This window comes from Paramacrobiotus metropolitanus, unplaced genomic scaffold (assembly GCF_019649055.1).
Source record: "Paramacrobiotus metropolitanus isolate TYO unplaced genomic scaffold, Prichtersi_v1.0 Parri_scaffold0000082, whole genome shotgun sequence".
Classification (NCBI taxonomy): domain Eukaryota; kingdom Metazoa; phylum Tardigrada; class Eutardigrada; order Parachela; family Macrobiotidae; genus Paramacrobiotus; species Paramacrobiotus metropolitanus.
In genome coordinates, this window is record NW_026570302.1 from 251,635 (window position 1) to 269,533 (window position 17,899).

Sequence of the window (17,899 nt, forward strand, 5' to 3'; positions counted from 1 at the left end):
ATTGCCTTCTACTGCAGGCATAACCAGTTGCAAAGGTCACTTTGTCGGTACAGACATATTTCGGCACGAATCGGTATTTAGAAGCGTCACTAAGCATACCGTCCGTGACGGTGGTACTAGTGTACGTTGAAATAATTGCTGTCAATCAATTTTAAGGTTGTACCGAATTGTACCCATATCAAAGGGCATTCCGTAATCCGCAATGACAATTTTAAGTCTCCATATTGTTAACCTAAACTCCCGATTTCTTACAAGTTCAAAAACAATCGTAAGCACAACACCTCATACACCGACCAATCAGCCTGGGAACAAAAGAGCTTCTTTACATTACGGGATAAACCAGACAAAATGCTTTAATTTTAAAAACAAACACAACAGAAAGGTCAAAACTCATAGGCTTAACAGTGCATGGTGGATCGTGTACCACACGCGAAAAAGCAAGCGCTGGCGAATTAATAAAATCATTAATCTGTCATAGCCAGTCCAGACGAGTGGATGGGAGCAGGTTCTTCGACGCCGCTGACACATCGTAGGCAGTCACTAGGCACTCACTCCGTATCATTTACGCCACACACAGTAGGTGGCTTTACCCGATCGATGAGAAAGTACATCGCTATCCCGGACAGCTTCGTCAAGTCGATCCCTTTCAAACCGTCAAGGCACCATTTCTTCCCGCGATAATGCAACCAGGGCCGAGGATCAATCGTGTGCGTCTCACATAAAACCTGCAGAAACGTTAATTATATTTATGACAAGGATTTATTGGCCTGGCTACGGCCATGGTTTACTCAGCTGCCAACATCAGCGCGCTGTTCACCGACCTTGCAAACCATTTTTATACTTTCTTCGCCGGTTAATGCAGCGAACCATTCAGACACCATTCCCAGTTGGTCGTTGTTTGGTACCGCCAAACTGAACTCAAAGGCTTCCCACATTAAACTTTCGAAGTTGACATCGAGCGCCAGCAGCGGCGTGGTGATGCGAACAAGACGATCCTTACTATGACATTCTCCGAAGTCTTCGTGACCAGTGTCCAGAAACACGGACGAGTTGGTTAGCCGCAGTGCAGCGCATGGAAGACTTCGGCATCGGTCGACAAAATCATCAAGGTAGACTTCGAAACGATCGCCGTAGAGAACGATGTCTGCAGGGTTGATCTGATGCAGTTTACACTGGTCAGTATGACAGTACCCAGCAACCTGCAGGTCCAGACGAAAGCGCACGAAATTCACTGACGCCAGCTGGATGAGCGGATTGCGGGCTGCCACATAGTGAATCATGTCCAGCACCTTTAAAGCATCAAAATTATCACCGCTCCCGTAACACTCCCATCGATTAACCACAATGATGCGTTTTGTGGATGTCGTCAACCGAGCAAAGATAGGGGCTATCATGGAGTAAACGATCAGATCGTAGTTTTCCAGGTTGTTGTTCTCGGAGAGTTTAATTATAAGGTTGGACGCCAGCTTAAGCGAGTCCATGGTGTCGTTCCACGCCGAGCAGACGGCACGCAGCATGGTCTGCGTCAGTGTATCCAGCTGGGAGAACGCTTCCAACCATAACTCCATAGGCATCCACTTGAAATCATTCGCGTCATCCAAATCCAAAGAGGATGCAAAATTCCATGGAATATTTCGTGGTAGGTTTGTACCCAACCGAAATAAAAATTCGCGAATCTTCTGCAAAGATATGCCAAAACACGTAGGCTACAAATAAACCATCACTTGTACCGGTATTCTTCTTACCGATTCGTGATCACAGACAGGCTGATGCATGCACTCGATGTACCGCAAACGTTCACCCTCGATATCCACCAACGAAATCGGCCAGTCGCTCAACACGTCCAAACCCCAACCACCACTCAACAAGCGACGTAATTCCACCCCAGAGAAGTGACAAAATTCTTTCGGGAACGGCACGGTGTACTTTTTGAACGTGCCTTCAGTAACGCGCTGCGGCAGACTGCCCCGGCGACTGGGATCATCCACGGTGCCAAACCAAGGAATTTCTGGTAAAGGCGACAATTCCACAGCTGTCCACCAGCCACTCGGCACTCTCCAGCGAATTCGCTCGATTGGGACGATATCAGCGCGAGTTAAATCAGTCCCCCAATGGATTACAGCTATATTACACGAGTCAGGCAATAATCGATCACTTGCAAGGCCGATCATTTCCCCAGGAAACCACGTCCATGGTGAAGTGGGTGTTTCGCGCATCAGGACCTCCACAGGGACAATTTCGCCGACTGTATTAAATGTTAGGGTGGTGTCTTCTTTGCATAACCACCTTGACCCTTCTGTAAGAAAAACGTCGCTGCCATATGGAAAGAACTGGCGTCGTTGGCTGGGGCAGAGAAAGTCCACGAAGAACCCGTGATGAGACACATCTACCACGCGTCCATGGCGTACCAGTCCGCAGGGGTCCAGGACATCGACGCTGCTTGGTTGGTAGATTCCGCAAGACATGACGACAGCGCAGGTTGGCTGCGATAACAAAAGTGCACTACAGGGAATGCGAGAACAGCGAAATCGACAAGGTCTCCGAGGAAAAGAACACCATGTTTTGTATTAAGCGCGGATTACGGTATATTTGCTAGAACGCTAACGTGGTTAAAGTAAGTAGTACTCAACCTATATGGCGTACAAAATGCGCAAAATTAAAAATGCGCAAAAATTAAAAATACGCGAAGTGGTGAGTTATGAATGGTGATTAATAAGTAGTGAACTAGTGATTAATAAGATGATCAAAAAGGGGTGATCTTAATTAAATCGGTGATTTTTAAGTGGTGATAGAAAAAGGAAAATGACACCTCGCTGCGCACTTTGCGCTGTGCACAATAATACTGTACGGAATACGGAAGTCCATGTCGTCAGCTCAACCGCCCAGGTAGTGTTTACGACACTCCATCTGCTTTGATTTTCATACGGAGACTGTGACAGTTAATATTACTTTTGAAGTTTCAGTACTCCTTTTCCTTGCAGACCCTGTTTTTGCGTTATATATTTTCACGCCTCCTTAGAGTTTAGTGCGGTTACTTGGAGAAATTTGTAGTGTGGAACGTTAACTTCCGAAAACAGGATTACAGGAATACCATCGTCAGATCTTCTGGCATCTGTGCTGCTCTGTTGTGCACTATATATATTTCTTGTTTCGTAACAACAGCCATGGCTGGCAATCTCTACCGGCCAAACAGTATTGATATCGTGGGGGCTGACGGCCTGGTTCGTTATGGGCGCGTGGTGGATGTCACGGACAACGGGTTCTTTGTCGACTTTCTCTGTCCCAGCAGGCGACGCCGTTTCTTCCCTTTCGACAGCAGCGTTTTCCCGTCGGACATTCGACGGGTTTTTCGCCAGGACATTGTGGCCGATGCTTGGGCCGCGTCACAGGCACCTTCCCCCGCTCGTGTGGAAGTGCTGATGCGGGAGAGTCCCTCCGGTCCGTGGACGTGGTTCCCTGCTGAGATTGTTCATCCGCCGCGCATTGCTGACGGACCGCACCGACACTATCACGTCGTTGTAGTCCGGTGGGACACCTGCATTCATGGTGTGATGCAGTCGGATGTCGTTCCTGTTGAGCGTATTCGTTTGCCCATGCCCGTTGCGCGGTGGGCCAGTGCCAAACGACGACGTTCGGAGGTAATGCCGAATGAGCTGCAGATCGCCGCTCAGCGTGTTGGTAAGTGGACGTTTGTTAAGCGCAGCGTGAAACTGCCAGACAACGTTGCCTGGATGTCAGTGAATGAGCTACGTAGATTGTGGCATTCTAATGACGATGTGGTGAATTATCGGCCCATTACCTTCGTGGAAGTCAGAAATGGGTGTTCATATTATTTGGAGCGAAGTTTTGCCCACCAGTGGTATGAACAGATGGATGGGACGTTTCATCCAGAATTCCCGGTAAATTCGGCTTTCTTATTGTATTAAATAATCAATGAGCCCCTTCAAAAACTGTTTTTCTAAAGGGTGACCATATCCATATGTAGTTGCTCTGAAACATTAGTTTCGATAATCGATGAAATACGGCCACTCAGGTACTCGTACTGTGTTGCTTAAAAATGGAACGTTTTCTAGGAAACTATCCGGAAATTTCACAACCAGTTCATCGAACGTCTTCCGCGCATTATCGGGACACCCTTGATCAACACTACAGAAGTTAGGGACGTTTTCCCTTTGCTGCCGCCGGAGTTACTGCTGGAAGTGTTTTCCCATGTGAACACGATGACGCAGACAAAACTGCGCGCTGTCTGTCTCACCTGGGACTATATCCTGCAATCACCGCTGTTGACTGCAACCCTTCTTATTACCAGCTGTGAAAGCGTCGATCATCCCGAACGGCTTGAATATCATCTGACGGCGCCTGTCTACAAATGTCTGTCTGCCAAGACACAGCGCTTTATCGTGGCTGACTGGTGGAAACAAATCAATGTGCAGGAACTATTTAAGCTGTCGGACATGATCCGCTATATAATGGAGAATAAACACGGGATTGGATTGACCACGGTGTACCTTGTGGGTGTCCGCTTGTCTGTTCCGGTTAACGTGATGTATGCAGTTCATGGGGAGGACGACTGTGGCCTGCATCCTCCTGCGGAGGGTGCTGCGAGCAATGCACTACCCGAAGCGTATCGTCACTACAACGACGGTCATTTCCGGGATTTCGTTGCACTCTTTCGGCAACTTTGCTGCGATTCGGTACGGTTGATCTGCGGCACTATCGACGTGTTCATCAACGCAATGCCAGATCGACTCATGCGGAAATTGCTTCTGCGCATTCCGGCTGCCCTGCTGATGGTCTATGACAAAGACCTGGAGTGCGCAATGTGGGATATGCTGGAGCTGGGTTTGCCGCGAGTCGACGACGCGCAGCTGGTAACCTTGTCCGAGTTCTTGGTGTGGGTGGCCGCGGGGAAGAATGCTTCATCGGCAGCCGGATTAGCTTGGGACAGGACAGTGTGCAAGGTGAGACGGTTTTAGTCCAAGGGCAATTTTTATAATTATACGTACAGAGGGTAACTACAGATCCGTTTTCTGATTATCTTAAGGGAAGTGTGCCGGCACAGGGTACCATATTCGGGTACATGTGCTAAAACTTTGGCTTTCGCGCACTCCCAAACGCTTTTTTGCATTGCTTTATGACAGTCTATATCCAAATGATTTATATACACTGGCGTGAAAACCGCCTGTGTGCGCAACATCCGGTAGCGGAGTTATCGGTGTAACAAATAGCCAAAAGTTTAAGTTCACGGAGGTGTACCAAAAGTCTTATTGTAAACCGACCCTCTTCGAATTTTGTATGAAATGGTCTGCCAAGCCAGCCAAGGCCCTTCATGATCGGACTGTAAGGAACAACCGCCCGCGTTTAAACTTGTCCGTTTTGATTGACGTAAACCCTCTGTTTTGCGTACTACGATACATTTTGCAGGTACTGTGTGCAGCGCAGTCACCGGATCCGCGGCCGCAGTCCCACTACCCTGGGAGAAAATGGTGCGTGGAGGGCTTGCAGGATCTGCAGTTGGACAAGCTGTCCCGTATTACGCTGCGTTTTCTTATCCTACTGGCGAACTCTGCTGGAGAATGAGAATGATGTGCTTAACAGCGGTTGCAACGTTTTGAGCGGTCTTGAGTTTGTTGTTGTATCTGCATGATCAACTGCTTTTGTAGTTGACAAACTTCCATTCCAATCGTACTTCTTTTGCGGGTAATGATTTGAACCGCTAAGCGTGATGCACAGGTATTAAAATCTTTTGTCAGAGCTGTACGGTTTACTAAATCTTTGATACATATTATTATACCAGCAGAAGAATTGAATGTAGCGTATGGATCATCCATAAAGGGAAAAAGCAATCTGGACGGCAACGCAGGGTTGGTTATTTGCGCATGTGAAGCTTAGCTGAACTTTTTTACAGTTTTGTTATATGGTTTTACTAGAACCTTATTATACCGTACTTATCCGGATACTGCCATACATCCGTATAGATGGCTGATTCCTTTGCCAGTCTCCGAAGTCGTTTAACTCGTGTTAAGAAATAAATTTTGAATAAGCTCCTTAAATAAATGCGACTGATCTTTTATCATTATTTAGCTATTGTTTGCAACATTTAGGTGATGTTTAAAACTATGAACTTATTATAAGTAAGCTATTCCTGCTTTGTTTATTGTAAGTTTCAGTCCTTATAATTACGGGATGGACTGCAGTGGTAGTTACGACTACAACTCAAATAATTCTGCAAAGCTGCCTCCGCTCTCTACTGCAGGGTAACAGAATCCGTGGTTAAATTTTTTAATCCAGTGACCAGTCGAAGGAAATTTTCAGCAGGTGCTTCCAATACGATAACTTCGAAGGAAGCTTAACCAAGTGACCTATCATCACTAAACGAGTACGAGGGTTGTTAGCTATGTTCTGTCGTGCGTATATTAGTTATGAAACTAAAAATATGAAATTATTTTTTAAAAGTAGAGCATATCATAACTGTAATAGTGGGCTAATGGCCGACCCAGTGCCCCCTCTCGGTGGCAGTCAGCATGACTCATAGCAGGAGTCAGTGTTCCGAATTTTTAATTCCTAATTTAAAATGGCGTCAATGTCGAAGCGCGATTTTCGCGCTGTCATGTTCGCAAATTTTTTAAAAAAGATGAGCGCTATCCAGTGCCATTCGGAAATGGTGGTTTTATTCGGGAATCAGTGCCCTTCTTTGCGTACGATTGAGCGCTGGTTCTGGAGGTTTCGTGCGGAGAAATTTGATTTGGACGACGACTGCAGATCGGGACGGCCAGTCTCAGCGAGAACCCCGGAAACGATCGCCGCTGTAAAGCTCCTGATTGAGAAAGATCCTCATATAACGGTAAGGGAGATAGTTCAGGAAGTGGGGATTAGCGCTCCAGTTGTGGATGCAATTTTGCGTTCGGATCTTCAGCTACGGAAAGTAGTGTCCCGATGGGTCCCACATCTCCTCACTTCTGGTCAGAAACATTCTCGCGTGAAATTAGCCAAAGAAATACTGAAAGTTCTTTCGACCAAACGTCATTCCGAAATCTACACCGAGGATGAATCCTGGTTCGCGTACTACGATCCCAAAAGGAAGCAACAAAACATGGTACGGATGTCAAAAGGCAGCGCGAGACCCACCACAGTGAAGCGTTCTCTCAGTGTCCGCAAGGTTATGTACGCGATGGTATCCGGTAAAAGCGGGATAATTCATAAACAGTCCTTGGCAGCTAAAAGTACGGTGAACGCTGCATGGTACTGTAATAACGTCCTGGAACCTTTCTTTGAAAAGTTGCGAGAAAAACGCCCCACTAAAGGATTGACCGGTATAATTTATCACCACGACAACGCGCGTCCCCACACTGCTAATTATACAAAAAATTTTTTGACCGAATCGGGTGTGCGAATCCTTCCTCACCCTGCATATTCTCCTGACTTGGCCCCCCACGATTTCAAGATTTTCCCGAAACTGAAGAAATTACTGCGAGGACAAAAGTTCGAAAATAACGAAGAACTCGAACGAAACCTTCAGGACGCCATCGGTTCTCTTGATCGTAACTTTTTTAAGGCAATGTTTACTGAATGGATATCTAGATGTAGAAAGTGTATTGAGGTGGCAGGTGAATACTTTGAAAAGATCAAATGATTTGTGTGGATTGGAGATTAAATAAAAAATAGGCGACAGAACATAGCTAACAACCCTCGTACATTCAGCAATTCTGAGAGCGCACACACAGTCTACTTCCTTCCTTATAAGCTTCAGTGCAAATTTTTGTATTATGCACGATAAAAATTTTTTCGGGTTAGATACAGAGTACAGAACTTCAGACATCATTTATATGATTACTTACTTTTATCCTAAATAAAATTGTGCATGTTAAATTCATTTTTGAATTTTCTCACCTTTTTTTATTTATAAAATAGCAACGTCAAAGTCTCATTTGCGTCTGAAGCTGTTTGGCGTTGCACAGCCCACTGGTGTTCATGTTTTTCCCCTCGAAAATCCGATACGACTATTATTTCATGTTGTCTTCGGCAGTATAATGTGGTTACGCCCAAACAGCTGTTTGGGCCCTGCCTATGCCGATTCCACTTGGAGGCGATATATTGGCCCCATTGGCTCAGTGGTAGAGCATTAGTCTCGTAAACTAAGGGTCCTGGGTTCAATTCCCAGATGGGGCTAGTTTTTTTGTTTTTTTAGCGTTTAAATTTCAATAACAATTTGATTAGTGTACGGTACATCCGCGCAGGCTGATCTGATCTACGTACGTATCTGATTTCTAATGGCTTTGCTGAACAAATGAACTTGGCAGCGTGAGTCTGTTCACGTTTTTCCCCTCGAAAATTCGATTCGACCATCATTTTATTTTGTCTTCGGCAGGATTATGTGCGTTATGCTCAAACAGCTGCAGCCCAAAACACAAACAACAAATCATAAGTTCACTGATCATACAGCCTGGGAAACAAAAGAGCTACTCAACATTACGGGATAAACTAAACAAACTCTAGCTTTGATTTTTAAAAAAATGACAGAAATGTCAAATACTCATAACACTACAGTATGCTGGATTGTGTACCATACGTGAGAAAACAAGCGCTGGGGAATCAATAAAACCACTTTATTTGTCATAGCCAGACCGGACGGATAGGTCGGACCAGTTTCTCTACCAACGCTGAAACACCATAGGCATTCACTCTGTATTATTTGCGTCCCTCACAATAGCTGAATCCACCAGATCCATGAGAAAATACATCGCCACGCCGGACAGCTTGCTCAAGTCGATCCCTTTTAAACTATCGAGGCACCATTTCTTCCCGCGATAATGCAACCAGGGACGAGGATCAATCGTGTGCGTCTCACATAAAACCTGCAAAACGCTAAAATTAATATTAAATGGACTCATTGAACCTGGCTACAGCTGCGGTATCCTGGCAGTCTACACCAGCACGCTTATACACGGTTTCACCGACCTTGCAAACCATTCTGATACGCTCTTCGCCGGTTAGTGCAGCGAACCATTCGGACACCATTCCCAGTTGCTCGTCGCTTGGTGCAGGCAAACTGAACTCGAAGGCAGCCCACATTCGACTTTCGAAGCTGTCATTTAGCGCTAGCAGCGGCGTGGTGATGCGAACAGGACGATCCTTACGATGACATTCTTCGAAGTCTCCGTGACCAGTGTCCAGAAACACCGACGAGTAGGTTAGCCGAAGCGCAGCGCACGGAAGACTACGGCATCGGTCGGCAAAATCATCCAGATAGACTTTGAAACGATCGCCGTGGCTGACCAGAAATTCCGGGTTGACCTGGTGCAGCTTACACTGATGCTCGTCAGTGAAACAGTAGGAACCGATTTGTAAGTTGAAGCGGAACCACACGAAATTGATCGACGATATCTGGATGAATGGTTTGCGAGCTGTTACATACTGAATCATGTCCAACACCTTTATGGCATAGAAATTATCGTAACTCCCATATTTGTCGCATCGCTTAACCACGATGATGCGTTTCGTGGATGCCGTCAGCAGGGCACAGATTGATGCTACGATGCGATCTGATTTTCCAGGTTGTTATTCCCGGAAAGTTTAATTATAAGATTGGACGTCAGCATAAGCGAGTCCATGGTGTCGTCCCACGCTGTGCAGACGAGACGCAGCATGGTCTGCGTCAGCGTATCGAGCTGGGAGAACACTTCCAACCATAACTCCATAGGCAACCACTTGAAATCACCCGCGCTATCCCAATCCAGACAGATGCAGAGTGCATGGCCATAATTCGTGGCAGATTCGCACCCAGCCGAAATAAAAATCTGCGAATCTTCAGCAGCCAGAAATAAGTATGTGAGAAAATGCAAGTTACAGCAGCAGCTGTAACAGCAGTTATTAAGTTAATTAACAGCAGGAAACACGTCCATCGGGAGGGAAATTTAGGGGGCGGGGACTGGATTCACTCAAACAGGTGGAGTGCACCACCTGTTTGAGTGAAATCGAGTTACCTCCCGAATAGTGCCCGGTTATAATTTAAATTCGCCCAACCATTTGTCAGATATATCAGTAGATATGACAGATAATTCTTAAGGTTTATTTTATTTGTTGTCTTGTAGAGATTTATCAATGCAAGACACAAGGTTGATCCGGGCAAGAGTATTTCTTTCATAATTTTGCGGAATATTATACTCAAAGATTTAAGTCGGTTTTTGTCTTTCAGATGCTGCAACCTTTTAAGAGAAACAGTGAAATATGTTAACGGCAGCAATATCTGTACTGCAAAAAGATTACTCAGGTTATTTTAAGAATTAGTCTGAATTATTATAACTGAGAGCTATCTGGAGGGTAATTCGGTTTCACTCAAAACAGATGCAGTGCATTCGATATTCTTGCCTTTGTATTCCTCTTAACGATTCATGATCACAGACGGGTTGATGGCTGCACTCGATGTACCGCAAATATTCACCCTCGCTATCCACCAACGAAATCGGCCAGTCGCTCAACACATCCAAACCCCAACCGCCACTCAACAATCGACGTAATTCCAACGCAGAAATGTGACAAAATTCTTTCGCGAATGGCACGGTGTACTTTTTGAACGTGCCTTCAGTAACCCGCTGCGGCAGGCTGCCCCGCCGACAGGGCTCATCCACAGGACTTAACCAAGGAAACTCTGGCAAAGGCGACAGTTCAACAGCTCTCCACCAACTACTCGGCACTCTCCAGCGGATTCGTTCGATCGGGACGATATCAGCGCGAGTTAAATCAGTCCCCCAATGGATTACAGCTATATTACACGAGTCAGGCAATAATCGATCACTTGCAAGGCCGATCATTTCCCCAGGAAACCACGTCCACGGTGAAGTGGGTGTTTCGCGCATCAGGACCTCCACGGGGACAATTTCGCCGACTGTATTAAATGTTAGGGTGGTGTCTTCTTTGCATAACCACCTTGACCCTTCTGTAAGAAAAACGTCGCTACCATATGGAAAGAACTGGCGTCGTTGGCTGGGGCAGAGAAAGTCAACGAAGAACCCGTCATGAGACACATCTACCACGCGTCCATGGCGTACCAGTCCGCAGGGGTCCAGGACATCGACGCTGCTTGGTTGGTAGATTCCGCAAGACATGGCGACAGCGTAAATCACCTGCGATAATAAAGATGCACTAGTGAGAAGGCAAGAACAGCAAGCGTACTAGGTACTACAAAGCGATAAATCAACGGTATTTCAATAGTCTTAATTTATGGTACACTGTACTCCGGTACTCCACTGAACCTGATCGGCTCTGCCAGTGTCTCCAACCTCGAAGCGTGAGTTGGTGTAGCTTGTGGAAAGTTGTACCGTACATGGGTTTTGCAGCTTTTGCTGGCTCTTCACAGTACGTACATTAGACTGATGCCAGCCAAAGAGAACAGCCAGCGAGACATTGGACCAGACAGACTGACAGAGTGCGAGTGAACGCTCACATCGGGCCCGCGCTCACGCTCGGACTTGGACTACTAAAACTTGGACTTCACTTGGACTCTAAAACTTGGACTTCATTTGAACTCTAAAACTCCGACTTCATTTGGACTCTCATACTCCGACTTCACTTGGACTCTACAACTTGGACTTTATGACTTAGACTTGGAATTAGGCGTTTCTTATGTTTCTTATGTTTCTTAGGCGTTTCAGAATACCAAAGAATACCTAGATAGCCTAAGAAATGTTAGTAACCTCAGAAACCTCAGAACACCCAACAAACCTCAGAAACCTAAGAAAACCAAAGAAGTCTCAGAAACCTAAGAAACCTGAGAAACCTAAGAAACCTATGAACACCTAAGAAACCGAAAAAGCCTAAGAAAGCTAAGAAACCTGAGAAACCTAAGAAAACATGAAGAAACGTAAGAAGACAGGAGAAACGCCTAAATCTAAGTCTAAGTCATAAAGTCAGAGTTTAAGAGTCCGCAATACTAGTTAGAAACTTAGAATGCGCATTAGATTGACGATAAAATGGCGGACAAATCACAAGCACGCAAACACAACCAGTTGTTTGTCGTGTTAAGCTGACAGTTTCAACTTTCTACCGATGTGAGGGCCCGCGCTCAAGCTCGGACTTGGACTACTAAAACTTGGACTTGGACTTCACTTGGACTCTAAAACTCGGACTTCACTTGGACTCTAAAAACTCGGACTTCACTTGTGCGTTTTTATTCCCATAATTACATAAATTCGCAGAACATGTCTTGCGGAATCTTCCAACCGACCAGCGTCGATGCCCTGGACCAGAACGGCTTGGTTCGCCACGGACGAGTTGTTGATGTCGCTGATAGCGGGTTTTTCGTCGATCTGCTGTATCCCAGCGCACGATGCCACTTCTCGTACGGAAGCGACGTTTTCCTGACCCAAAAATGAAGATGGATGGATAGAGAAATCGTCGATCTAACTGGTCAGCAAGGGGCCGAAAGTAATCTCGTCGATGTCCTGATGCGCGAATCATCTACTTCACCATGAACATGGTTTCCTGCGGAGATGGTCGATCTGGCGCACTATGTTTTGCCCGAATGGTACGAAGCAGCTGTAGTTCAGTGGGGCGACGATTTGACTCGCATGTATATCGTGTCTGCTTCCTGTTCGGGTTTGGATACTGTGAGTGAATTCAAGCAAATACCGAAGGAGTTATGGTTGAAGGTGTTTTCCCAACTGGACATGCCGACGCAAACTAAGCTGCGTGCGGTTTGCTCAGTGTGGAACGATAAATCTGAACCTTATGATTGGCAACGTCAAGAAAGAGAATGTAGATCGGATCGTTTATTTCATGTTATCATCCATTTTTGCCCGTTTGATAGCATCCACAAAACGTATCATCGTGGTTGATCGAGATGAGAAGTTCAACCGGTATCATATGTTGGATATTTTTGACATGATCAAGTGTGTGGCAGCGCGCAACCCGCGGATTCACCTCAAATCGATCCAGTTAGTGGGCTTCGGGTCAGCTTTTTAATCGGCACCGCTGCTATAACGGCAACCACATTCATTACGCTGCATCAGCTCGACTTGGCGGATGCTGAACTATCAAAGATGACGACGGCATCAATTTGGCACAAATACTCGTACCAAACGTATGAGCACACTTGAAATGTTTCATTTCAAATGTGAAAATCTTTAGTTGAGCTTTGAAAGAATTCCAGTTTGCCACTGTCTCTTGATTTTTGTACAAAACACTTACAATTAGAAACAAACAAAAACTTAGCCATTGCGATGAAATTCAGACTGCCAATTGGCAGCACCGTCAGCCAGTTCAACATGTTCAGACAGTTCAGTGGGTGCTGAATGGGAGCATACCGCGCATCCAATGGTTATTAGTTACTTATTATGTAGAGTTTTAGTAGAGTATGTAGAGTTTTAGCAGGAAACAGTAGTTTAAGTGTCTTATTGCAAAGCAAGTGTAAAGTGTCGAACAGCCAGTATTGCATTGCGTTTCTTACTTGTATGTGTACAAATCACGCATACATCTATACAAGTAAGCAAAAGTAGGCCGGGCTAGCCAATGGCAATTGCGAAAACGTCTTAGTTGTATGCATGTATGTGTACAGAGATCAATTGCACCATCTTCGTAGAGATGCCTTGTCCTGATCGACACGAACACGTTGCTGCCAAAAGGGAAGAATCGTGCCTGTGTTACGCGCTAGTGTGTTACGCGTCTTACTCTGCCAGTATTACACGTTTTCGTTAGTCTCCATTCTATTTAGTTTTTATCCCGCCGCGCCACTGCTTGCTTATTTGACAAGATTGTCGGTAGCAGTCTGTCACGCATCTACAAGACCGCAACTATGCCCAACGGAATCCATCCATCCAACACAGTGGATATTGTGGACGATGACGGTCTGGTTCAGTACGGACGCGTGGTGGACCTAGGCCCGAACGGTGTCTACGTGGGTTTTTGTTTGCCCACCGAACAACGCCGATTCTTCCCTTTTGGCAGCAACGTGTTCGTGTCGATCAGGACAACGCATCTCTACGAAGATGGTGCAATTGATCTCTTCGCCAAACGACCTTCAATTTTGCCCGTGGAAGTGTTGATGCGTGAGACTGTCTCCAGTCCTTGGATGTGGTTTCCCGCTGAAATGATCAACCTGACGCAGGGCAAAAGGCACGGATGGCACGATACGGCCATAGTAAAGTGGGGTGAAGATTTCAGTCGTACGGATATCGTTCCTGTTGCCCGTATCCTACGGCGAACCCCGAAGAACTGGACCCGGGTTAACACTCGACAGGGTAAAGATCCTGAAGGTCCGCACTTGAGTCATTTTGTGGAACGCGTTGACCGAGATTCCTTCGTTCGACGCGCTGTGGTGTTGCCGAAAAATTTGATTACGGTGTCGGTTAGAGAATTGCGCAGGATGCTGAACAGCGACCAGTGGTACTGTCATGAATTAAATGAATGCGGAATCTATTTCGTGGAGGTCATGGACGGGTCTCTGTGGTATATTAAGCGTCGATTTTGGGGCAAATGGTCCGGCGAGACAAAACATGTAAGTGAGAATTCTTAATTATTTTTATTATTTCTCGGTGGTCCTGACACTTCCAATCTCCCGATTTTTGCAGGAGATTGAAAGGTTCCATATTATGATCATTGAACTCCTAATCTGCATGATGGGAACACCAAGCTCATCATCTGCGGAGCAGGGCGTTATGGGCGGCATTAGTGTGCTGCCGGTGGAGTTATGGCTGGAAGTGTTTTCACATCTGGACACGCTAACACAGAATGCCCTGCGCGTGGTGTGCACAGCTTGGAATTCCATCTTGCAATCGCCATTGCTTACTTCTGACATTATTACGACTTCTAACGAGCTGAACGACTTCATTCTGGCAGCCCCTGTTTTTAAGTGTTTTGGTCCATCCACACGCTGCATCATTCTGACTGCCGGGGCCAAACAATGGCGCGGTAGGATGAGCGACTTTTGCAAAGTGTCCGATATGATACAATATATGGCGCAGAACTCCGCAGGCCTCCACTTGACTGCGCTCTGTCTGGTGCGCCTTCCATGCCGCTTATTCGTGACGGAAAATTATGAGACGATGCCGTGGTATAGGTGCACGCTACACCGCACTAACGCACCATTAACCGGTGCTCGGGAGGTACTTGTAAACTTGTACGACATGCATTTACGGGATTTCCTTGCCGTGTGCTGCCGTCTTCCGTGTGATGTGCTCCAGTTAATCGAGTGCCCCGTTACATTGTCGGTTGACTATTCGGACAATTTTCCCCAGTTGGAAATCAGCATTACCCGGATGCCATTGAAAATAAAAGGCGATTTCGCCAGCACGATGTGGGCAGCTTTGGAAGCCGGGCTGCCGGTGCCCAGTGAAGGCCAGCTGCGTACACTGAACAACTTCCTGACACGGCTTGCTGATCCGCAGAATGGCAGTCTTTGGGTTAGCCAAGCTACCTGCAAGGTGAAAACAGTGATAATCAGTAGCGGTCGAAGGATCTGATATGTATTACAGAGCATGGTCAGTGCTACTGCTTGAAAGCTACGATAGCAAGGTACATTACTTTTTTCAGATTTTGTGTGCGATGCAGACAGCTGACCCGCGCCCTTCGTTGAATTACCGCGGGAAGGAATGGTGCGTGGATGGGTTGAGTGAGTTGGAAGTTAACAAGTTATCGCGCATTGCCCTGCATTTTCTTATTGAGTGGGCGGCGTGCATGGAAAAATAGCGTAACAACGAACGGTTTCTTCACCGGGGATGAAACGCTTACGGGATCGGGGACATTTTTGATGTGTAATCGTTGCTGAACCATATGATCTAATTATGTAAACTGAATATTATGCACAGCTGAGATCTTGATTATATTTTCTAACACTGGCATTAAATAGATATTTGTAGACGTCGATGCCTTACGATGTTTTTCTTAAGAACAAACATTCGTTGTGATGTAAATTAAAGTTTCAAATCAATCAGCCATTCTGAATGTTAGTACGTGGCACTACCTGCTATGATTGATTTAAGTACATCTGTACCACATTCAAGAAAAGTAAGCCTACCCTAAATTTCTGTCGTTTATTCCCGGTACCATTTTAAGGCAAAACCATTTTACTGATTAGGGCAGCCTGTTTTCCTGTTTGGCCAGCCTGTTTCACGCTAGAGAAACCGGTATCAGCGGAAATATGTGCAAGTATAACATTTGGTGTTCTTATTTATTGACTGGCCCTCTAACTACTGATTTTTTGCCTGACCTTATTGTCGTTTTCAAGAGAATATCTGCATAGGTACAAGAATTCGGAATACATGCATGCATCCACTTGTAATCAATGCGATCAGTTTAGTACAAACAGAAACCATAAACATGTTCTTGCCACTCTTCACAATAGCGAGTAATCACGAAACTAATCAACTGTCGCGGAATCGGAACGGCCGCGACGCCCGAAAACGGGCAACGGTAGAAGCAACAAAAGCACGAAGCCGAGTGCGAGTGTTTTGTTGGGGAAGCAACCAAGAACAACCAAAACCAACGATGAACGACTGCCGCATGAAACTTTAATATCGGCGGTAACGCCGATATATATATGAACAACCAGATGCCCGGAGGGGCAGAAACAGAGAAACGAACCGAAGAACATAGAAACCCACAGAAACACACATATCACGAGGTGTGCTCGTGACACAACAACACAATGGGTAATGGTATATACTGTAACGCTGATTTAAGCTGTTTGAAATTTCGTCCCTGCGAAAGTCCTCATTAGTAGTAGAGGAGTTTGGAATACCTGCACGATTAGGGCTGCGATGAACAGCTGGTTAGCCGTAGCTCGCAACGCTACTGATATCACAGTCTGAACGCAAACGGCTATAAATTTAGCCGGCTGTTCATCGCAGCCTAATCGTGCAGGGTATGTTCACAGCACCCAAATGTCCTCGTATACTTAATCGAATTTCATGGCTTTATTTCACAAGCTTTATAGTCAAGTCCTGTATTAATAAATAGAGCAATATTTTCACATACTTGATTGTCGGTGATAGATTACGAAAATGGTAAAGTGACTAACGGTGGTACGCCATACAGCAGTTACAATTGACGGTGAAAATTATAAAGAGGAAAGGTCAGATAGAACGGCGAGGTTGTGACGGCGGCAAAGGTAAAGGTGAAGTAGGCAAAGTAAAAAAGCAGAGGTGAGGTAATGCCAGCTGTAATCTCGGTCGACCCGCGTTATACCGTTTGAACGTCACAAGAGTTAATGTCAGAGATTCACTTTCTGTTTACTGATGGCTCTTGACAACGTGCATTTGATCTAAGAAACCACTTTTGTTCCCCATGGGAAACTACTGCTATTTTTGTCAGATTGATGAGAAATTACTTGGCTGGAAAGTTCTGTTACGTAACCTTCGTACTCTAATCAATCAGCCCCGGAAACATGGCGCCAGTCTACACTGGATAAACGGAGCCAAAAGAATTGCCTTGTTTTCACCGTCAACAACAAAGACAACACAAATATCAAAACTATTAGCCTTAAAAATCTACGCTGGATTTGCATAGCAAACGCGAAAAACAAGAGCTGGTGAATTATCAATACCGTTGGCGGCCAGACGTCGACCGTACGAGCACCTGTGAAAAGTGTTCCTTTAACACTGCCGCAGCCTCAGAAGGCATTCACTCAATAAAATTTGTGTCCCTCTCAGAAGCTGATTCCATTAGATCGATGAGAAAGTACATCGCTATGCCGGACAGCTTTTTCAACTCGATGCCTTTCAAACCATCAAGGCACCATTTCTTTCCGCGGTAATGCAACCAAGGACGCGGATCAATCGTTTGTGCCTCACATAAAACCTGCAGAGAATACGTAGAAAATAAATCAACTGCATTTTTGAACAATCCAAACCCGCACACTTATTCACCGACCCTGCAAACCGTCTTAATCCATTCTTCGCTGGTTAGT

General features: G+C 45.7%; 3 protein-coding genes and 1 non-coding gene across 4 annotated transcripts; 3 read left to right on the plus strand and 1 right to left on the minus strand.

The window, feature by feature from the left end:
* Positions 1–297: 297 nt before the first annotated feature.
* Positions 298–2,701, minus strand: LOC129595793 (uncharacterized). The gene is made up of 3 exons (XM_055492904.1): positions 1,746–2,701; positions 822–1,679; positions 298–725 (listed from the first exon to the last, which is right to left on the minus strand). Exons 1-3 carry the CDS (start codon positions 2,463–2,465, stop codon positions 549–551), a joined length of 1,755 nt encoding a protein of 584 aa, XP_055348879.1. The 5' UTR covers positions 2,466–2,701; the 3' UTR covers positions 298–548.
* A 458-nt stretch (positions 2,702–3,159) lies between these two features.
* Positions 3,160–4,458, plus strand: LOC129595760 (uncharacterized). The gene is made up of 3 exons (XM_055492864.1): positions 3,160–3,899; positions 4,074–4,390; positions 4,434–4,458. The coding sequence occupies exons 1-3, from the start codon at positions 3,165–3,167 to the stop codon at positions 4,456–4,458; spliced, it is 1,077 nt and encodes a 358-aa protein (XP_055348839.1). The 5' UTR covers positions 3,160–3,164.
* Positions 4,459–4,465: 7 nt separating this feature from the next.
* Positions 4,466–5,702, plus strand: LOC129595803 (uncharacterized). The gene is made up of 2 exons (XM_055492912.1): positions 4,466–4,961; positions 5,425–5,702. Exons 1-2 carry the CDS (start codon positions 4,470–4,472, stop codon positions 5,578–5,580), a joined length of 648 nt encoding a protein of 215 aa, XP_055348887.1. The 5' UTR covers positions 4,466–4,469; the 3' UTR covers positions 5,581–5,702.
* Positions 5,703–8,097: 2,395 nt separating this feature from the next.
* On the plus strand, positions 8,098–8,169 carry Trnat-cgu (transfer RNA threonine (anticodon CGU)). The gene has a single exon. It is a non-coding gene; the product is annotated as a tRNA-Thr (tRNA).
* The last annotated feature ends 9,730 nt before the right edge of the window (positions 8,170–17,899 follow it).